This window comes from Macrobrachium rosenbergii, chromosome 24 (assembly GCF_040412425.1).
Source record: "Macrobrachium rosenbergii isolate ZJJX-2024 chromosome 24, ASM4041242v1, whole genome shotgun sequence".
NCBI lineage: Eukaryota > Metazoa > Arthropoda > Malacostraca > Decapoda > Palaemonidae > Macrobrachium > Macrobrachium rosenbergii.
Genome location: NC_089764.1, coordinates 32,876,704 through 32,900,784, shown reverse-complemented (window position 1 = coordinate 32,900,784; position 24,081 = coordinate 32,876,704). Strand labels below are relative to the sequence as shown.

At 37.8% G+C, this 24,081-nt stretch overlaps 1 protein-coding gene across 5 annotated transcripts in view; it reads right to left on the bottom strand.

Moving 5' to 3' along the window:
• Positions 1-17,854: 17,854 nt before the first annotated feature.
• The window catches only part of Vps51 (vacuolar protein sorting 51), a 68,520-nt gene continuing 62,293 nt past the window's right edge, over positions 17,855-24,081 (bottom strand). For all 5 annotated transcript variants that reach the window (XM_067126432.1, XM_067126435.1, XM_067126436.1 and 2 more), the window contains exons 15-17: positions 20,268-20,451; positions 19,586-19,698; positions 17,855-18,234 (exon numbers count right to left, since the gene is read on the bottom strand). In XM_067126432.1, coding sequence (XP_066982533.1) covers positions 18,126-18,234; positions 19,586-19,698; positions 20,268-20,451 — 406 coding nt within the window. In that variant the 3' untranslated portion in view covers positions 17,855-18,125. The remainder of the gene's footprint in view (positions 18,235-19,585; positions 19,699-20,267; positions 20,452-24,081) is intronic.

Here is a 24,081-nt window from a genome sequence, read left to right as displayed (position 1 = left end):
ATACAAGGATGTATCCTGACATCCCCACCAAACCTGCGAAGTTCTGATTATGATTACGGTCGTTTACTGAAGGCTTCTAAAGCGGCATGATGCAATAGGCAAGGACCTAGCGACCCAAGTTAGATCAGTGATATGACAGGCGAGGACTTGGAACGCTAGGTTAGGGCACAATCCTATTAGCCTTGGTAAAACCGAAGAATACTACCGCAGCCTGGTTCCTGCCAGTTGCTGACCGAGATATTTACTGCGTTTTCTTTGTCGTTTTGTTTTCCATTCATCGCCAAGGGGCCTGGCACCAGACACGGCGCCCATGTTGCACATAAGCTGGTAGTTACCAAACCAAAGGGGTGCGGTAGTATTTTTCAGTTTTACCTTGGCCTACTTGTGTTAAAGTACGGTACTCTAAGTGACGTTACGCGGGACAATGGGACGGGGCGAGTCTCCCTAGGGGGAGTTTCCATAGGGGCAAATGTATCCCTCCCCCCTGGTAGGGTAAGGACCCAGGTCCCAGGTTAGGTTAAGTTAAATCGATCCTTATCGAATTTTCCTCCGTAACTCTGAAGACTTATGGGTTTACCGCTTACACTTTAATAACATCCATCCTCGGGGGGCTGGTACTTAACACGGTACCCGTTCCGTACGTGAACCGGTACCTACCAATCAAAAGGGGCGCAGTTGAAGGCCTAGTCTTCAGTTCAACCCTTCGCTCGACCCAAAAATAAGAATTAAAGGACAGCAGGGGGGGGGGGGTTTAATTAAAATGAACCTGGGAGATGTTCAAAGAACCCATTAAAACCGTTAATTGAGGTTCAATACCGTAAGACGACGGGCCTTAGAATGACGTCTCCCATCGCTAGGCCTATCTGAAGGCCTAATTTCAAGCTGCTTTTCCCAAAAAGGAGGATTTATTCTGAGGTGGAAAGGCTAAACGAGAGACGAAAAGCTTAATTTTGGGGGAGGACCAGGTCAGCCTTCCTTCAGGAGTCAAGGAGCTACTTGGGCCTCACGACGTTCCTTCATCCGGCGTCATAACACTCACGGTTGTGGTTTACGTCACTTGTTACGTGCTGCCAAATGCCCACTTGATGATGGATACGGAGAGGAAGGAATACGACGACCAGGTTTTTAAAATTGCTATGAGAAAATGATAACAAATATGTCAACGTAAATAGATGTAGGCAGTTCGGGACCCCTAATCGTCCGCCATGTTCCTTTCTGCTTGTCCGCCATGTTCCTTTCCTTTCCTCTCTGCTTGACGGTGTCATGGACGGAAGCATTTCTGTTCAGCCTCAGCTGCATTCTAGTTTCAAGAGTGAATTTTCGACATGTTATGCTGTGAGGCAAGAACAGTGTTAAATTACTGGGTATCTGTGAGTCAAAAGTTACTGCAAAACTCCCTTAGCAATGTTCATCAAGCAATGAATGCTCAAAGTGAAGCTAATAATATCATTTCCTTTTTGATGATTTGGATTAAAGGGATGATATTTCATTTTAAGTAAGTGCTGGGTACTTTGCTTGAATTTGGGAAATGGCATAGTTTTACGCTGCCAGTGTCAGTTCGTGAGAAGTGTTAAGTGTATGAGGCACTTGCTCCTTTAAAAAAAATCGATTTTAATCTCTCGGGCAATGCAGTTTTTAATATTTGATTATAGTAAATGGAATGCTGTGGCAATAACCTGTCAATGTTGCCTTCAGATTTGTCCTGCTGAAGCTTAGAGCAGTAGTGCAAAGGTTTTTAATGGACACTTTCCCCCCGACCCCGGGACATGAATTTAGAATTAAAATGAAATTCATACAAATCATTGAATGACAGATGAGCCACTAGCTTTTTTTGATTGAGTATACTTTTTATAATTGGCTGAAAATCATATATCCATTGCAGGAGCTACTGCGAACTACTCTTTCATTTGACTGAATAAAAATACCTAGCGTTCACTATTATTTACAGGACACAGCATTATCATATAATTTCGGCGTTGGTACCAGATGATGCAAAATTTCACTGGCGTTCTGAAATAGGGGTTTAAATTCTGAAAGATAATGTAGACGTCTGCCACAGCTTTTGAAGCAAGGCGGTCTAAACATCTCATCAGTTCATCACATTATATGCACACGCTGGGACATCATCTCATCAGTTCATCACATTATATGCACACGCTGGGACATCATCTCATCAGTTCATCACATTATATGCACACGCTGGGACATCATCTCATCAGTTCATCACATTATAACACGCTGGGACATCATCTCATCAGTTCATCACATTATAAACGCTGGGACATCATCTCATCAGTTCATCACATTATATGCACACGCTGGGACATCATTTCATCAGTTCATCATTATAACACGCTGGGACATCATCTCATCAGTTCATCACATTATATGCACACGCTGGGACATCATCTCATCAGTTCATCACATTATATGCACACGCTGGGACATCATCTCATCAGTTCATCACATTATATGCACACGCTGGGACATCATCTCATCAGTTCATCACATTATATGCACACGCTGGGACATCATCTCATCAGTTCATCACATTATATGCACACGCTGGGACATCATCTCATCAGTTCATCACATTATATGCACACGCTGGGACATCATCTCATCAGTTCATCACATTATATGCACACGCTGGGACATCATCTCATCAGTTCATCACATTACATGCACACGCTGGGACATCATCTCATCAGTTCATCACATTATATGCACACGCTGGGACATAATGTGCAAACAGGTACTCATCACAAAATGTAAATCAATAAAATCTAAAACCTCAATCTTGCCGAGCCAAATCGTTCGTGCGAAATCCCAGAAACACACACACATAATATGTGATTATTATAAGTATATTTTAAAAGTTAGCCAGGAAAGAGCTGGTTGTTACAGCTAGATTAACCGTAACAGCAAAGGTACTATAAATAGTGAGGCTAATGAATGCAGAGACAGTAACTGTAACAATTAAGGTATAAGCGAGGTTGCTTAAACAAATAGCACCAGCTGGGCCCCCGTAGACACCTGAAAAGTTTTGGGGGACCCAGACCTACCATACTTAGATGAGATCTTTGAGATATGTTGTACGCTATATTATACATATAAATTTCAGCATATTATCATTGCAACATTAGGTAGCACGACTTTTAATAAAATGTAGCATGAGACAAGAGTATCATAATGCATTATTTAAAGTTTCTTTAAATGATACATTAGCACATTCAACATAAAAAAATGTTATTGCTTCGTTTTCGATTCATCCAGAAAAGACTGAAAAATTCAGTAAGGACCATATATTATTTTAAACTATGTTTGGGTCTTCGATCAAAAAAAAAAAATCAAGAATGCTCAAGAAGCTACAATGTGGCATCCGCGTATATAAAATGTTAGCTATGCATAATGCTTTGCGTTTTGTTGGACAACCAAACGTCGTAGGTTACCCGTTTAACTATGGTCATCACTCAGATGCGTTTTCTTCTTGGACTTAAGGCTAACGAAAGAAAACGAGTACCAAGTAAGACGATGTAGTAGTAGTATTAGTAAGGATTTGACTATGGAAATGGTTCAGTCTTTAGAAATGAGGCTTTGCTTGACGTATCTAGATTTGCTACGAAACGGCGCCTCAGATTCTTTCCTTCTTTACTCCCTTCTGTCTCAAGCTTCAATAGTACTTGTTTTACTCTTTGTATAAAGAGTACAGCATTTGATTTTCTTCTCAAATTTCACTGCACGAAACCTCCCTATCTCTTCACTTTTGCCCTCTTCAATTTAATTATGATTGTTATCATTTCAGTACTTCACTTCCCACTTGTTCTGGACTCTGGGGTAAATACCAAACACTTGGTATACCCTGCACAACTTTAGAAGAATGATAATGAGTACTTTCTCCAGCCTTGATGTTTATGATATTTAATTGTAACCTATTCGTTCTTGCCCCAGGTAATAATTACAGGTGGTAATGTGTTGTTCTGTATTTATTTTAACTGAGTCTCTTTTTTCCCATATGTCGATAGGGAGAGGGAAATATCAGAGAGCAAGATCCTTTACCTATACTTGGGCATTCTCAAGCAAACTGAGGATGTATTAAAGTAAAAGCAAAAATTCTTGCACACCGTTGTTTCATTCTTCCCGTGGATATACTTTGTTCATAAACACACACATACGTACACAAACTCACACATAGTGACTATGCAATTTGAACTGCGTAGTCACTGCCTTCTCCAAGTCTCCTTCGGCTGCGCATTCGACCAGAATTCAACTCAAGTTTCTGAAGAAGTGCCTGTCTGAACAAGTGCTCCCTAAATCCTTGCTACCACGCCGTTTAAGAAGACATGACAATCAACCATTCAATGAATTCAGTGCCGTGGCGTTGAAACGCCACATAGCAGCCGCAGAGCAAGAGGACAAAGAAAAATTTAAGGAATTTGAAAAAGCCAGAATTTCATTTAATCATTCTATCCCGGATAATTGGAGGGACTCGCTGCGACAAGAAATTTATGGGAAACTTCGTAGGACTACAGATGCCCTAACAAGGAAACTAAAAAATCTTATTGACAGCACTGACTGGACTAATAGTGCACGTAATGACTGTTATAAATTTATCAGTTCAACAAATAAGTGAAAATGTTGTGAGTGCGTCGTCCCTGTGTATATTTGAAAAATATTGTGATCTTCCTCAAAATCATGTTGACATAATTAAAGGTATTGTTAATGGAGCTGCGAATGTGAGGCGTGAAAGTAATTTCCCTGCTCGCTATCAGAAAATCTTAACTGATCTTAAAAAAGATACAATCCACATCACAAAAGCTGATAAGCCGAATAGTATTGTAATTTTAGATAAAGTTGACTACATATCACGTATGCAAGCCCTACTGATGATGATGATACGACTTACAAAAAACTAACAAAAAAATCCCCTTGATCAAGTCATAAAAAATTTCAACAGCACAGTGAAAAAAATCCTTAACGATAAAAAAAAAACTAATAGGTCAGTTGTCAATAAAATTTCCCTCGTTACCTTACTTGTACGGATTAGTACAAACACAAAGAAAATAATCCTATGCAGCCTATTACAGTACTGTTGGCTCAATATCATATAAACTTTCGAAATACATTACCAAGCTCTTGTCCCCGTTACTTGGAACTATCTCAGATTCTCACATACATAATTGTCTAGATTTAGTTGATAAATTAAACAAAATCACTTTTTGCTCCACTGATAGATTCGTTAGTTTTGATGTTTGTTCTCTTTTTACTAAAGTCCCTATAGGTTCTATTTTTAGAGTATCTTAGTAATGAACTAATCCATCATGAATTACCTCTACGTGCAAGTCATATCATTTCACTCACTAGGTTGTGCATTTGTGATTGTAAGTTTATATTCAATGGTGCATTTTACCAACAAATATTTGGTATGGCAATGGGCAACCTCTTATCCTCACTCCTCTCAAACTTATACATGGAATTCTTTGAAAAACGATATTTACCTAATATCATTTATACTCCTTTAAAGTGGTATAGGTATGTTGACGATATTTTAGCTATTTGGCCTGCTGGTATTGGTGTAAATGATTTACTCTCTAATTTGAATAACCAGGTACTTTAGAATTATAAAAAGACAATTGCCTCCCTTTCTTAGATGTTTTAATACATAGAGAACCATTTCAATGCAAGTTCAGCACTTATAGGAAACCAACCAAAAACTTATGTCCATTTTTATTCAGGCCATCACCTTAACACCAAAATATCAATTTTTTTTCTGTTTTTAAGAGCATTGCACATTATCAGTCCCCAGTATTTGGATCAAGAAATTGAATACATAAGAAATATAGGGACAGATTTATGTTATCCTTCACATATACTAGATATTTGTTATAACAAAGCCCACAAAAAGTTTTATAGTGAAAGTAACATGGAGAAAGAAACCTCTAAGAACATTCTTAGCTTGCCTTATTTTAGTGGTTTTGAAAACATAAAATCATCGTTAATGTCAACCTCGTTTTTTCCTATAACACCACACTAAAAAGTTAATAAAAAAATAGCCCTAAAGAAAACAACATAATATATAAAATTCCATGTTTGGATTGCCCCTCTTTTTATATTGGCCAATCTAGCAAAGGTTCAGATGTACGTATTAAGCAACATAAGTATTCAGTCAAAACTGGACAAACCTCCAATGCTATATTCATTCATTTAAGTGAACACTCTCACAGGATAAATTGGACTGAAAGTTCAGTGACTACCAGATCGAAAGATTCCTCTTCAAGAAATCTATTGGAGTCTGCTATTATCCCGCTTACTTCCAGCTGTGATTTTAACCTTAGCCCTGGCATGCATTATTTGGACCCCTGTATTAGAAAAATGTTCAAGAATGACTTAAAAGATGAAATCAATGACTTAATTACAAATTAGTTACCTTGTATATATTTTCTATGTATTCGTATGTGCAATATAATTTTTTATTTGTAAAAATGTTCATAATACTCCCTAAACATCTCGGATGCTATTTCCATCACACTCGAGCTTCTTTCCTGCGTTGTAGACTAGATTTATTTTAGTCTTGTTTCCTGGAGGTGGTTGTTCTGTGTCTGGCTAATCCACCATTAGCATCTTCTCATTTAAATTGTTTTCCTCTTCATTGCAGTGTTAAATGTATATTTTTTTGTTCAAAGAGAACGGCCCCAATCCTGTGTTTATGCTGGATCAAAACATTTGAATTGTTCTTAAAAATTAACTTTTTTAAGAAACACGTATTGAATAATTGTTAAATATTTTCTCATATGACAATCGTAGTGTGTGTGTAATCCTCGTAAATTGTATTTGTGTTGTAAAACAAATAATGAGTTTCCCCTTGTATTTGGTGATGCATCCTTTTCGCCCATCCCCCTGTGCTTTGTCGTATTTATACCTTTTATTTTTGTAGTTTACTGCCATTTTTTTATGTTGAAAATGTGATTTGTTGTTTCAATTGATTTGCGTGTCTTGTCTGTAACATAAATGTGATTTTTAGAATGAACTGAGATGCGTAAAAGAACGGTGGAATCTGCGTTCCGCAAGCCGTTATAATTTTCCTCCTTGGCTGAAGCTACCACCCACATGGGAGGTTTAGGAGTCCTTATTTCTGCATTCTGGTTTTTCTCTGGTTTATCCTGAGTCCATTTAGATGGCACATAAACGTCCATGTCTTTGGGAACTTTGTCTGTTAAGGCTCCTCGTACTGTAGCTTGACCTATTTGTATGGCACTTATCATACTACGGTACTAGCCTTTAAAGCCTCATCATGGCTACTAAAGGTAACCCACGCTTCCCATTCAGATTCATGACCAGTAAAGTTCATCCTGATTTCTACAACAATTCCAAATTATTTCAGAGCTGTCGAGATCATTTCATAATCACAACAGACTGGTAAGTCTTTGATATGGAGCAATCTCAAATTGTTCACACAACCTGGCTGTGTTGAGGATTTAATTTTGCATGAAGATTTCTTAGAAAAGACCGTGTCCTTGCTTGGAGTAGTCACCAGTGAAGCATGGCTAGAGGGTCCAGGGGTACTCGAATCCTTATAAATGCTAGGCATAAAGATTTGAGAGGGGTAAAAAAAATAATGATGATAAACCTGAAAACCTTAAAAAGATATCATCAGCCTTTCATGGAGTTTCTTCTTCCACCAATGGCACCGACTCCCAAATATCCGCGTCCCTACCCTACCCCACAGGGGATGGCACAACACGATTATAGTGGCCCAAGTGTAAACCAAACCTGCTTGCTAGGACCAAAGGTATTACAAGAATACTATCATCCCCACTCTACTCATCGGCAAACCGGATAGAATGACAAGAGTCCTATCCCCAGAACCAGACCCCACCTGGAATCTGTGGTCCAGCCCTAGAGAATAGTTCCACCTGGTATCTCTCAGGTCCGAACATTATTGGGCAGCTGATGGTCCTACCACAGTTCCCACTATTTAGCTTCGGATATAAACCCAGTCCCAGTTATGATATCTTTTCCTGCTTATCAGGTCCAATAAATTTTAGCAAAAGTGGAAAATTCCACAAAAATTCATTCAAAGAAATATATGATGGTATATGGCACTCTTAGACTCATACCCGGGAACAGATTCCTGGGGTTCAAGAGCCCCCTCACCACATCAAGGTGGTCTCAAATCAAGGGGGTCTTAAGTCTTTTACCTAAATCTCAAGTACTAAAAAATCTATGTCCCTCTCCTTAAACAAATGAACTATCATACATTCTTATTTTCTCTACCACATACTTTCATGTTCAAAAAGCCAGATACTGTTCACTACAATAAGCAGGCGTTTCATTGAAAACATTATTACTAATGAATCCTACTACCAAAAGAAGTGGATTAACATGTCTGATATTCGTGTGCTAAACATGAATACATTTTGTTAAAGTAGTAAGCTTATGAAGGAACAAAGGAGGTTTGTACTTACTGAACTTTATAATTACTGCAAACTGTGTATGACCATAAAATGTACGGATCTACCAAATTTTTCCTGCTATTAAAGTTGACATGACTTGTCACCCACAAACAAACTGTGAAGGTAATACCAAGGTCACATCAGAATTAGATCACCCTCAAACACTTCAAACATTATAAAGGATTCAAATGTTCCTCTAAGTTATGGTGAAAGATATGACTGCTGGAAGTAGTATCTACAGATTCAGTGTTTCAGAAGAATTCTGCTCCCTATGCTGGGTAATTCCTGTGAATTTTCCCATAGCCTTGATTTTTGGTAAGTGGGTCAATATGAGATGTTCAGGGTTGTGTTAAATTTAGGCTGTTTAGCCTCATCTCAGGTTATACCTCTAACAAATGCAGTTACACTATATAAAGAGTCTATGGCATCCACTTCATCTTTGGGTTCTGTCAGAGATGTGAAAGTGTTTCTTCAGAATGTTTTCTTTGACCCTAGTGTTAAGGGAACTGTTGGATCTGTTCTGTGACTACCTGCTCCTGGTTTGCCTGGCAAAGATTTAGAGGGAAACAGGCAACATTCTGCTTTTCCTTAGATTGGATTTATCACTGTCTTTATAGCTGATTTCGTCTTTTGACGGGCAATTCCAACAAACATGTAGGTTATTACCTCAAATAAAATCACACTGTTGAGTATTTATGGCTCACATGTACCTACGTTAGCTATTTTCTTAAAAACTCTGGTTCAGCTAAATAAAAAAATTAGCTCAAAGTGTCACTAAAAACACAAAAAAAAATTGTACAGATCTAAGGTAGGAACCCCTTACTCTTACTACTTCACTTTTCCGTGAGTCTCACTGAGATATAAGTACATCTTAAAATGTCAATGCTCATGACTTCTGTTTCCTGGCAGCCTGTCCTGTGTTGAACATGCAGTGACTGCATGAAAAGAAAGAGTACAAGGTACAGTGAACCCCCTGTATTCGTGGGGGATGCGTACCACATTCCCCCGCGAATAGCTAAAATCCGCGAATACTTAAAACCCCTCTAAAAACACTTAGAACTGCCCATTTTGATAGGTTAAACACAGAAAAGCCCTGTAAAAATGCATATACCTGCACAAAAAGTGCATTTATTCATGAAAATTATATGAAAATACAGTAATTAGTGAATATTTCTCAGTGAAAAATACTGCAAATGGGCGAATTTTCCACGAATAATGGCTAGATATGTTCCACAGAGAAACCGGCGAATCATGAGAACGCAAATGTGGGGGGTTTACTGTAATTACAGCAAGACATTAGTCATGATGAGGAGGCGGCTTTACTTAGCAAAAATACTTAATTCAGACAGTGCAAGTGAGATTATTCTTCTATCAGTAGACTAATTCTGACTTAAATGCATTATATCCAAGCGAATAGGTATAAGTAATAAAAGAGGTTTTATGTCAAAAGATACCTAAGATATTTTGACACTCAAGATAATTTTAAAATGAGACTTTTTTTCTACAGTTGTTTCATGAAACCCAGAAACATTAAGATTACTTTACCAAAATGCATTGTCTTAGCTGTTGGTTAACAATGTCTGTCTACCTATTGAAGGTAAAAGACATAAATGCTTAAAATTAATTATATAGCATAGAATCTGCTACCTTTCCATATACTAGTGATAAATACAGTGATATATGCCTATTCAGTGGCATTAAGTCATTAACTTACTTGCATGGTATTACCCTGTTATTTAAGAATTTAACCATAAAACTCAATTTAATTCTGTACCATACTTTATACTTCACTGGAGTTGATGCAAAGGCCAAAAATCCAAAAAATTTATTAAATCTTAAATTGAGACAAAAAATACTACAAATTTTTTAAGTAATTTGTATTTTTCCTAACATACAAAGCTAAAGGTCTATACATAAGGATATTACTTGCAGAGCGAGCTGGGAACGGTTGTTTAACTTTTAAACAAGGTAGTTAACTACTGACGGTAGGGGTGGGAGTCCTGTCCACCTTTCGGTATGCACTGACCTTGCCTTTCGGCCCAGGCATCAGAATGAGGGGTGGCTGAGGTGGGCCACAAATATAAAGACCCTCAGGTTTGTATGTTAGGAAAAATTCGAATTACTTTAAAAATTTGTAGTTTGTTCCTATACGAATACAAACCTTTGGTCTTTACATGAGACTTACTCTTGGTGGGTGGATTCTGAGTAAATCTCTGAACCAACTGGTAGTTCTGTTCACCTTGGCCTCTCTTCCTGGTCTCGAAGAGCAGAGGAAGGAGTCACATGCCTCTGATCTGTTGAACATATGTGATATTCACCTGTCAGACTTCTGGGCCTTTCAAATTAATGAGTTTGTGTCACTGATTCAAAAAGGGTTTGGATGAACCCATAGTGTCGGAGACAATAAAAGGTTAATATAATCAACAGGTTTGTTTCCTTGTCAGCCCCTCTCTCCCCTTGCAAGAAAGAGGGGGAGGACTTGTACCTAAGATTCAACAGCAATCTAGATTATAGACAGGTTATTCAGTTATCTAGACTCACCTGCATAACACGCCAGTCCAGCATGTGACAGCTCGCTAACCGCCTCTCTGCCCTATGGGAAAGGAAGGTGAAAAGAGAAAAGAGAGGAGCCCAGTCACCCACACACACACTCTCTCTTTTTAGGCGAGATGCTACCTGTCCCTGCCGCGACACACCTTGTTGAGCAGCCACCACAGGATCCAAGGAAAACGTGTCCAAGGACCTACGGGCAACTTCCTGAAGGTAGAATGGAATGGAATATTGGGTTTAGGTTAAAGGCCAAGCACCTATGAGGTCATTCTGTGCTGGAAAGGAAATTGAGAGTAGGTAGATCTGATTGACAAGTGTAACAGAAGGAAAACCTCACAGTTGCACCATGAAATAATTGTTAGGAGAGGGTGGATGGCAAGAAGAAAGAAAGATAATATGAATGGAAGTAGCATAACAGGAATGAAAGGGGTTGCAGCTAGGGAGAAGGATGTGAATATGGTTTTTTGAGATCACACTCCTGCCCTTAGTACCTGTGGAACTGAAAGGTTCTTCCTGAATGTGAGGGACAGACTAGTGCCCCTAACCTCATGAGCTTCTGCCTGGAACATACTCCTGTCCACCTCATCGGGCACAGAGTATGCCCGCTTGATCGTGTTCTTGGGCACCTCTTTCTTAGTCGAGCCAGTACTGAAAAATGAGTTGTCGACACTCGGGCCTGATTCCCACACCTTGATATACAACTCCTCTTAACTGTGTAAGTAAATCAGTAGGAAACCACAATACAAAAAAGTTGTATCTACAGGGTGCATAATGGTAATGTTTTCATGAAGACCTGGCTTTCCATAAAATTTTCCCAGACCTCTGCTTATTTACATATGAAAACCAAACATTTTTATTTCGTCACATACCCACCAATCATAAGGAGCCCCACTTACTGTCTGAACATCCACAGACATGTTCTGTACTTTGTCTTTCACACAGAAGCAGAATATTTAACTAAAAGCAGCCAATCACAAATATGTGCCATGGACCTTCTGTTAAATGGTCAACATACCTGAGAGAATTTCCCCAAGTTTTTCTTTCAGTGGTTTGGGGTCTTCTTAGTAAGCATTCACCTGTGTTCATTATTCTTTGTTACTTGCTGTCATCAGTACCCTTGATCCTTTCTCCACACTTTTTTCAAAAAGTTTATTATTAATCATTATTACTCACAGATTTTTAATTTCCTTTAATTTTGATATAATTGGTGTTTTCTCGAAGGCTAACCAACTAGTGAATTGGACTGTATCTAACAGTAAGAGGTTTGTCGAATAACCTATTATTTGTGCGAAATACTGTTGTCGTCAATTTTATTTTGTATAAATATCAATAAGTGTGTTTTTTATATTGCAGTTTAATTATAATTGTATTTTCGCCAATTATCAGTTATGTGTAGCCTTGCTGCCTGTAATTGGTACTTTTTCTTGTCTTTCAGAAGTTTAAGTCCGTCTGGATGAGGCAAATCATTCTTCAAGCGTATGTGGAGGCTTCTGAAGATGAGGTTGGTTGAGTAAGAGTCACTGTTCATGAGATCAGGGCCCTAGTGATTTTCTTCAAGTCTTTAAGAGGAATATTGGAGATGTCACTTTAAATCTGCCTGGTTTCCTTTAAGAGATGTTATACACAAGAGGATGGGGCTGGGCTTGTTGGGAGAGCTAGTTGTTGTACGACAAGTATTACCAGGAGCAGAAGATGCAGTACAGTACAGTCTTGTTCCTTGTTTTAATCAGCATCCTTACTCATACTTCATTCACCTGCAAAAGACTTAGTCGTTTTGTGTTATGAGCTCGTGCATCTCTCCTGAATGGTTAACTGATATATGGAGCTTTTTAAAATCCCACCAAGCACATACCTCTTGCCTCAGTCGCGGGGTGTTCACCTACTCGTAGTACTCGATGAGAATTCCTTGAGCTTTGAATTCTGACTCACACACTTCCCAAATGCTCCACGGCAACCATCAGCCCTTTGCAAAAAACTTTGGACTCTCAACTTCTTGACCGCTTTCTTAGTTGTGACTTAAGCTCTATATGACTCATCTTTCAAACAAACTCATCAATCAAATGGGAAGTACCCACTTCTTATCCCTCTGAGAACACAGTTTCACATCCAGCTTACACATTGCAGAGTACAGTTACCTCTTACTAACAGGTCTATGATGCTCCTCTGCTTCTTCAGTCTACAAAACATAAGAAAGTATGCATCTGGGGTCATTAGAGTACGGGCTACACATATTTGATGATAACAAAAGAGGTAGTTTCATCAAGAAGTGTTTTTCAAAAGTCGTTTATAAATGCTGAACAACTGTTCTATACTTCTTCGATAATTATATTAATAACTGACATATCTGGATTTAAAGATATGATAAATCTGTCATAAAATGACAAATTTTCAAAATAATTTGTATTTTTCCTAACTATACAAACCTGAGGTCTTTACATAAGGAATATGCTTCAGCGGCACAGCTGGAAAAGGTGGTTTAACTTTTAAACAAGGTGGTTAGGTAGTTAACTACGGTCCAACTGGCGGGAGTCCCGCCCGCCTGGAAGGTAAGCATTCACTTTGCCTTTTGGCCCAGGTATCAGAATGAGGGGTTGCATGAGGTGGGCTTTTAACTGTAAAGACCTCAGGTTTGTATAGTCGGGAAAAATACAAATTACTTTGAAAATTTGTCATTTGTTCCAATACAAAATACAAACCGTCAGTCTTTACATAAGAAAGACTTACTGCCTTGGATGGACGAATCTGAGCAGGTCTCTGAATTGACTGGTAGTTTGCCACACCTGGGTCCTTTTCTATTGTTTAGCCAAAGAATTATATTAATATAGATATCTTTGTGCAGCTGTCTCATTTACATTTTTTACATTTACCAAACTTCGTTTAAAAGCATTAATAAACGCCCACGTATTCACATTCTCACAATTTGAGGACTCAGCGATCTGTGGGATTTTCTGTGGAACCCATCTATAAATTATTCATAGGAAAACTCACCCATTTGCAAAATTTTTCTTATGGAAATATTCTGTATTTTCATATCATTTTTGTGTCCAAATATTGTACTGTACCTACAGTACATATACATTTCAAGATAAAATAATGATTTACATTACTAATTTTCAAATATTAATATTAAGTTCAATAAGATTAAATAATAACATTCAATAAAAAAATAATAATTCTCTCTCTCTCTCTCTCTCTTTCTCCCTTTCTTTCTCAGTTCTATCTCTCTCTCTCTCTCTTTTACTGAGATGAGAGAATTGTTATACATATGTATGTTTATTTGTTTTGTATGATAAATAAATGATTTCCTAATTTTCAAATTATATTAATATTAATATTGCTAGTTTTCAAATGTTAATATTAATTAATATTAATATTAATGTCAAGAAAATATAGTGAATTAGTAAGATCTTATTTCAATATAAATTCTTTCCCTGTCTTCTCCTCAAAGGTTTAAATTACTTGACATTTCTGACTGCAAGGGTAAAGATGTTGCACTCCAAGGTCAAATAATTTCTCCCTTCCTTTCTTTCTTAGTTCTCTCCTAAGGGTAGAATGTGAGAAATGGATAGATAGATAGATAAATAGATATTTAGTTCAGCCCTCTTCTCTCTCTCTCTCTCTCTTACAGAGATGGGAGAATTTTTTTGCAAATGTAATATTTACATATGTTTATTTATTTTGTATGATATATATATATGATTTACTAACTTTCAAATATTAATGTAAACAGCAAAATATCAATTCATTAAAGAAAAGTTTGATATAAATTCTTTTAACTCATCTATTTCCCAATCTTTCCCTGAGCAGTTTGGAGAGAGGGAGGAGGGTGTACCTGTCAAATATGTCAAATAACTTAACAGCAAGGGTGTCTCTCTCTCTCTCTCTCTCTCTCAGGAAAAGATACTGCTAATCTGAGTCTCTTTAACCAACTGGTACTAACACATAATGCACACTGTTTGTGTGTGTGTGTTCATAGTGTTTTAAAAATGTATAGTAAAGGTAATACATCTTTGGAAAACAAACAACAATCATATAAATTTTTGTTGTTGTCAGTCGCTATACCAGTAGGTAGTAAAGAGAAGTGGATTAACATTCCTTGAGAGATTAAAGAGATAAACACTCTCTCTCTCTTACACACACTCTTTTGCCCGTGCAGCACAGGGCTGAATTAAGTCGTAGTGGTAACTCACTCTCTGTTTCTGCTGGAAGGGTTAGAAGTAGTATGTGTATATTTTTAAGGGTACGATGATACTTTAAGTATACATTTGGTTAAAGATAGGCAGTTATAAGCATTTTTAGAAGGGGGTGTTAACTACTTGTGGATTTTAACTATTTGCGGGGGTTGTGGTACACATCCCCCATGAATACTGGGGGTTTACTGTACATATTGTACAGTACATACAATACTATTTCCAGTTTGAGCTACAGGTTTGATCATTTTTTGGTTTAAGGCTATTTTAGCCTTTGTATTGCTTTAAAGAATAAAAACCTAGTTTAAAAGCATTAAAGATTTATTTATTTCCCATTTCAAGCTTTGTTTACCTTTGGTGTTTACGATCCCGAATTGACTCCCATAAGCGAATGTTTAGTGTATTCATTTTCCTCAACAGATGGTGTGGCGCTTTGTTTACTTTCTTGACGGCAGAGCGTCAAATACACAGGTTGATCACCGAAATTCAGTCTTTATAAATAAATGATGAAGAAACTAATCGTGATAATTATGAAGGTAGTGAGTTTAGGAGATGAAATTCACCGATAATATTCTGCAGATTCTGAGAAAAGTTAATTAGTTGACTTAGATCTAGGCTAATTCGGAAATGCAGGCTAAATGTGTTTTATATGGTACAGTATGAAGAGAGTCAAAAGATATAAAATATATGAGTTATACAATCTAACAGGATAGAGTAGCACCTAGTCTGGATCATTAGCAACAAAGTCCTCTACGGAGGGGATCATAAAGGACTCGAATCTGGCATCAGGGACTGAAGGATTCTGAGTCTTTGCTACGAAATCCGGGATGAAATAGAGCGTAACGGAGCCCCATCCCCTTGAGTGTTTAACGTTGAAGGAAAGTCCAAGAAGTTTGCCTACTCTCTTCACCAATGCCAGACAAGCAAGGAAACAGTCTTGAGGGTCAGATCCCTGTCTGATGACTCTTATAAAGGCTCATACGGTTCATAAGTCAGGGTCCTCAGTACAAGAGTCACATCCCACTCAGGGGGCCAGAGTTCCCTGGGAGGGCAAGACCTTTCGAAACTCTTTATCAGCAGTAAATTTCCGGTCAAACCTAGATTCGAGGCTGGCAATGGCACTAAGAGCGGAATCATGGAAACCTGGAATAGGAGCAGACGGTAAAGTGGGAGTAGTTAGGACAGGAGAAGGAGGAGGAACTGGAGGAGTGATAGTTCTGTCATCCCCTACATCTTCCAAAATTATGGATTCTGCATTAGCCCTACTTTCAGCCCAAATGGCTGCTTTCCTCTTCTTATCCCTTTCTAATTTCTCTAGGTGAGGTTTCAAGGTTTTCCATTTCTTATCCTCCCAATCCTGACACACTATGCAAGTATTATCCTTACTAAATTCTTGCTCCCTGCATTTAGTGCATTTTGTATGAGAATCATATGACAGCTTAGTTAGCTTAGTTCTACAACCCTCAGAACAAAAGAGAATACTAGATGAACTGGAATCTGACATCATTAACTAAATAAACTAAAGTTAACTCGAACAACAAATCAACAATGACAGCAAGCCACAAAGCAACAAATTCTGAGTACTTCACCAAATTCGTGCAAAGCAAAATGCTGAAAAGCGAAGAAGCAGCTGCGTGAAAACTTCCGATGTTAACCGGGAGCCGGCAGAAAACGAATTGAGCTTTCGGCTGGGTTGTTTCCTCGAGTCCCAGATGGTGGGCGGGACGTTGTCACCTACACACTAACGATAACAGTGCCACTGCGCGGATTTTGAATTTTTAAGCTGCCATACATTAGGGAACCAATAGCTGTGTAACTATTTGGTAAGTTACTTATATAAAACTCCCCTTCTGAGTGAATGTAGACTACCAAGCAGAGGTTGTCCTAATCACCCAACCCCCAACGCCGACTCCCACTTGATGAAACAAGTGAGGACGACGAGGGGGAGATCGCTCCCGAAGGAGTGACAGCAAGACGGGGAAGCTTCACAGGAGAAAGGAAAGAGGAAGAAGGGTTCGCAACCAACAGTGTCTTTGGAGGCATATTACCCCGGCGCGTGATGCCTTGGAAGCCGCCTTCTTGAATTTCCTCCTCTGCAAAAACTTCACCCAGTGCACAGGAGACCAGAGCTGACACTCATCGCACACGGAGTCCTGATACAGTCATGTCCCCCTGCAACTGGGAGCGGTAATGCATACATGGTCTACAAGTGGTAAAAGGGCGTACATGCCGTGCACCGCCCTTCCGCTCAGGCTTGGATGATTTATGGGTTTGCATCTCAATACAGTATCACAAACACACACACAATCAAGAAAGTATATCCAAAACAACAAAAGACAGATCCCACCAGGAAGAAATCAAAGCGAAACACCAAACAGGGCAGAGAGCAGGGACACAGCGCCTCATCGCACGGCGGCCGAAGGCAAAGTGAATGCTTACTATCCAGGTGGGCGGGATTCCTGCCAGTTGGACGGTAGTTAGCTACCTAACCACCTTGTTTAAAAGTTAATGGCCATTTCCAGCTATGCTGAAGCATATTTCTTATGTAAAGACCAACAGTTTGTATTTTGTGTAGGAACAATAGTCTTAAGAACCCATTCTAGCATACATCATTTAGTAATGATACTGACAAAATTAATAATGAAAAGTATACTCAAAATGCACTGTGCAATATTTCAGGTTTGTGGATTATTTTACAATACCTTTTATTCACTAGTACTTTATACACTTGTTAACCAAACTCTTGTCCTTAACAGCAATCTCATATAAAGTGCAATAAATGACTAAATAGATATAACACTAACATAAGGAAATTAAAGTAAGGGCCTACGCTCCAACTCCTTTGGTTTCCTTTACACACTCTCAGTAGCTTTAAGGAATGACAGGGTCTTTTTACATTCTTCAAATACAGTTTCACGTAGCGCAAAGCATATCAGCTTTGTTCACAGATGAACTCGACAACCTTCTGTTCCATCAGTTCTGGATCACAGCACCGAACGCTCGCTGAAGTCACAACTTCATCCAAAAGCACATTTAGAACACTGAAATCAAGGTACAGTATATTTAATCAAGTGATGAAATAAAATAACGTACAGATAGATTACAATAAACCTCACAGTATAACAAAGTATCTCATAATACAGCAATTTCAATTCAGAGATAACAGTCTACAATTTTGCTACGGAAGTTCAACTTGTATTCACGACTTTCAGTATGAATTCTCGATGCTGCACAATATGAACTTAGGTACATGATACAGTAGTCAAAACACTAAGTGTTGTAATATACAGTAATATACACTATTTGCTTTACAATTACTCATCAACAGGTAAATGTTCATGTTTGTTTTTTTTTTTTTTATTATTGGTTGAGTTTTATCCATGTTCTATGCCACACTTTTGAGTGCTGCTTTACATTGCAATGCTCGACAGAAGTGGGTGCTGAGGGTATCTCTAGTATTTGTTACTTATTTTGTACCAGAACTACGGTGCAGAACATAAGTCTTGTTTGAGTCACATCCACAACATACACTCAACAGCATTTTATGCTTATTTTACAGTGTGTTTGTCCGCACTCACATAAACATCAGTCCTGGGTGTGAAAACTAATTAGAGGAGTTTAGTCATGGTGAGTAACTTGCCAGATCTAAACTTATAAGAGAAGGAAAGAGTAATCGACCACAAGAAAAATAAGTAAAGGATATTTAAGGATTCCATTGTATGCACATCAAGTGTGTTCTTGTTCAGCTAACACTCCCCAGCCAATCTTGCAACGTGGGTCAAGGGATATAGTTATCAGTTGCACCTGTCACATGTAAAACCTAACTAGTCTCTTATCCTCACTAGCCCCATCAAGAAGTATTTATATCTGGTGAGCTGCCATAAATCAGGTCCAAAAAACTTCCTCTTCTTATTAGCCCCAGGCTCTCATGGCAACTCCAACCTTGGATTATCAACATGAGTTACATCTTCCGTTTAGCCACACTCAGGCGGACCTGTTCATCCTTTTCATCACTGACCTTGTAATCTATTTTGATTCTAAATCAATTAATCAAGATGGAAGTGCTTCATTCTCCAATGATGGAACCACTGTCTTATGACCTAATATGTTTCAGTATGCTAGAATTCTGATTGTCTAGTTTCTTTAGGGTTGAGTCGATGTTACTAACATTGTTTTGCTGGTCAACTCTAAGTAACAAAATCCGTTTTTAAAACTCAGCATACGAAGCAGCTTGAAGGGGACATGGTCCTGATAGAAATTTAGACAGAAAGTGCACAAGACAAAAGATTGTGGATAGAACTCACTTTACTTATAGCCCTGTAAAGAGAAAATATGGCATGCAGATATAAATGATGGCAATGTCTATGTTAGGAACCATTTAGAGTTACTTACTGTTCATCAGCCACAAATTTCCATAGGTAAGTTCTTAGGTAATGGGCATCAACTTGAACTTGCTGAAGACCAAACCTGCTAAATGTGCGTAGCCGGACACTCTCCATCAAAGTCTGTACAAAATAATTTCAGAATTATCCTAAAGGGACTTCTACCTTTTATTTTTCATCCATTACCATTTGTTTTTACCCACTTATGTATGCCTCTCTTCTATCTCTACTTTGCCACCATTTTCACATCTCATTTTAGAACGAATCTTCAGGTGATTTTGATCTATTTCTAAAAATATTGCTCAGTGGTTTCATTAAACTATTTGGTGATGATGATTAATTCTTAGTGTGCTTCAAATGGGACAATGCAGGCAATAAACCCCCAGTTACACTGGAATAAAATCAACTGAAACTTGATAAGGAATGGGAAGGTGAGAAATATAGGAATGTGACCCCAATTGAGTTATTTTCACTTAATGTCCATAAAGTCACTCACTTTGAACCTAAACCTAATGCAATAGTTGTACTACACAAATACATAAAATATACATTAATGGACTGCAAGTAGTTCTGAAATTAAATAAATAATGGAACTGGAAAATTTTGGACAAAAGAATGGCAAATTTAAAAACCTTTCAAGTACACCATTTCTAAAAAAGGTTAAGGTTTTACAATATACTGTAGCACTGTACCTTCAAACTTATTTTTACGATTCCTGTCAAAATCGAAACTCTGGTAAACTCGACTGGTGCAAATATCTCGATACGTTCCGACCACAACTTGTTCAGATTAGCAACTAAACTGTTATCCAACTGGCTGGGTGTATAAGAAGCCCAAGTGGAACGACCACCAGGTCCTCCCCGAGAAGCACTCAAACTAGAAGGAAAAAGATTATTTTTTTAAGGGAAGAAATACAGTAATTTTCAGGAGACTGTGGTAGCGTAATAAAGCCCAACAGGACAAACCACGTTCACTGCAAGAAGAACAAAGCAAACAATTAGTTTTCCTGCAAACCCATCCCTTATAAAACCCAAATTCATGGTCTCTGAATGTACCCAAACCTGGCACTTTTATTAAAGGTTAGTAGTATTAACAACCACTGTCTTAGTGATAACTTGATTAATGTATGGTGGATCCAGGAGACCCCATGATAATAATAAGCCATGAACCAAAACTGAAAGAAAGAGGGTCATCTGTGGTAAGGATAAGAAAGAGAGTCATTTTTGGTAAGGATGAGTCTCAAGGACATAAAAGTAAGGTGCTATCTAACTGTAGGTGATTACCAGATAAGCAGAGAAAAATATTCAACATAGCTTCCAATAATCCAATAAGTTTATGTCTTGAAGATATATTGAATTAAAAATTGACAGAATGGAAGGTTTCTGAAGTTGAGGATGATCAATTCCATACAAACTCCCCAGCCAGTAAAACTTGGCCTGCCAATACTACCAGCCCCAAAAAATACATATTCAACCATTTATGTATCAAATCCTAAAGATGAAATTTTGGAAGATCATGTTAGCTTTTATGGACAAGGAAGACCAAAAAATGTCTGTTAACCTGAGGTTCTGTATATTTTTTTAACCTTCCCATTCTGGAAGAATTAAGAGGATACAGGACTTGAATCAGTGGTCCCTGGAGAAGTAGATGAAGCTGAAACAGATGGAGTTAAAGATATCTCTAAAGCGCTTCACTTGAGGTCTTAAGAGTGCCCATAACATTTTCTGCCATGTGTCTTTTATATGTTTTGCAAGGCACATGTGGGCTAAAAACTTGACCCATACAAGCGGTACGTAGTCAAGGAGTTTTAAATTATCAGTGGATAAAGATAAAGAATACAAACAAACAACAAATTGCATGGACATTACAGAAAGTACAGTCTTATAGCTTGACACAGAATCTAAAAGACAAAATTGTGGAATACGTTGGCTGGAGTGCGGTGTAAAAGTTGAAACTCCATCAACTTCTGCTCCTGTCATTATCCAAGATTCTCAACTAAGAAGGCTTTCATCATTCAAGTAAATGACCCTTCTGACATATCATCCAAAGATCTATGGCACAACGCTGTCAACCACAATAACTAGTTTTTCACTCTGCTCTATCCCATCACACAGTCATTGTGATTTGTGCATTTTCAAGTTACATATGTACAGTGGCACCTCAACTGATCAGATTTCATTACTTACTGGATGCATCTGAGTCTGAGTGGTCTATGCTTCTTTGTTTTATTGCAAGATTTGTGGTTAAAAGTGTAACTGCACTCATATGTATAATACTGAATAGGAATCATTGTTAATCAAATGTATAAAAGCAGTTCCTTACGTTAATTTTTCTTATAAAGGGACTGTACCATACTTCTTTGCTTCATTGTGTGAGCATGTGCTCTGAAGTTCTACAATTTGGTACTTCTGACCTGAACACACACAAATGTCCTTGAGTCAACACAACCACACTGGGGCCTCTCTGTGCTTCAATTTTAGTTTTTAAGGTAGGAGTAAACAAAATACCCCGTACATCATCTAGTACAGTTTGGCATTTCGACTGATGTGTAGTGTATTTAATGCACTGTTGCCTATTTTTCATTGTCTTCAAGCTTAGATTTTGTGCTGTATGTAATTATTTTTTAGTCTGTATATGTGAGGGGTATCTATACATATACAGTAAACCCCCCCTGATTTGTGTTCTCACAATTTGTGGAATTTTCTATGGAACCTATCTATGAATTATTCGCGGGAAAACTCACCCATTCGCGGATTTTTTTATAGAACAATACAGTAAACACCCAGTATTCGCGGGGGATGTGTACCACACCCCCCTGCAAATAGCTAGAACCCATGAATACTTAGAACCCTTCTAAAAACACTTTGAAATGCCTATTTTGATAGTTCAAACACACAGAAAAAAGACTAAAAATGCTTATACAGGTATTATCCTACTCACGATGGGGTTAGGTTCCAAAAAAACCCATCGTTTGTTGGAAAAAACGTATCTCGAATATAGCCTAGCCTACAGTAGGGTATTCGGTACCATGCATACATATATGGTAGCCTAGCCTACGCTATAAAATATACTCTATACATACACAGTGTAGTAATTATTAATATCAGCTGATTCTGGAGGTTCATGCAGTGACTTATGATAATTCAATACAAAGAGAAATTGAATAACAAACAAGAATTAGCTTAGCCTACACTATGGTATATCGTATACATATACAGTAGCGTAGCCTACATTATAATGTAGTCTATAATCACATATCGTATTATACAAACATCAACATAATGAATATGCATCTTTTCCATGGATCTTTTAAAATGTTATGCCTTAATTCACTGTATCCAATAATACTGTATATATTCTTATATTGGTTTTGTATTACAAATTGCGATCATAGCGATGAGTGTTTTGGTTTGGAAATCATTTACGCGGTGTTTACTTCGCCGTGTTTAACTCAGTGCAGAGTGCTTTTCTTGCTTCTAGTCAGCGTAAATGAATCTCTAGACACTTTATTTATATGGGTCAAGGTTATTTTTCGTTATACTGACCGAAGTGTTTTCAAGTCGAAATATAACTTAAATACGTCTCGTTGCGAAATTAGTTTAGCTATTTATTTTTGTTAATAGTTTAGCTACCTTTTTCATTAATAGATGACGTTGGCCGTTTGGGGGCATATGTTTTGCGTGAAAAAAATCAAGATTCCTTTCGCTATTTTCACATGATTTCATCATAATACGAGCTTTACGTATTTATCGTTTCTCTGCGTAAAAATAGCAGTAATGTGTTCTGCCAAGCCCAGTAGTTTTGATTAAAATATTTTCTCTCCCATTTTAATTACGGTCGAGTTTCATCCATGTTGCAGATGCACGATAATTTAGAGTCATTAGCAGCTTGAACACTGTTTTCTCAGCTTCAGCTACAACTTGCAGCATAAATTTAGCAGTATATTTCCTTGCTGATCTTTTATCCATACCGAATAAGGGTATAATGTAAAAATATATCAGTCCTATTCTACTTAACGTCATTTGTACTATAACCTACGGTGATTGTGTATTACCGTTCGATGGTTGAAATACATGCAAAAGGACTGTTGTTATCCGATTCGGTGATAAACAAAACAACAGTTTCTTGGTCGGTTGTTTATGACTGTACGCATTTATAACGTTTCTAACAATACTTTTATCATTCTCTGTTACTTTTTTAACTAGAAGATGGATAAGGAGTTGGAGGAAAAGAAGCTGGTCTATTGTAATTTGGTCTCTCTCGCTGCCTGATTGTACGCTGCTGCCTGCGCCTGTGCGAAATTTAAAAATATTTTATAAAATAAATATTGTCGTATCAGTATTAATTGCTTACCCCATTGCAATATCGAATTATCTCAGATGAATTATTGTAACTTGAGCACTACCTGAGTATTTTAATAGTTTTATCACAAAAAGTGCATTTAGTCATGAAAATGAGATGAAAATACAGTAATTAGTGAATATTTCTCAGTGAAAAATACCGTGA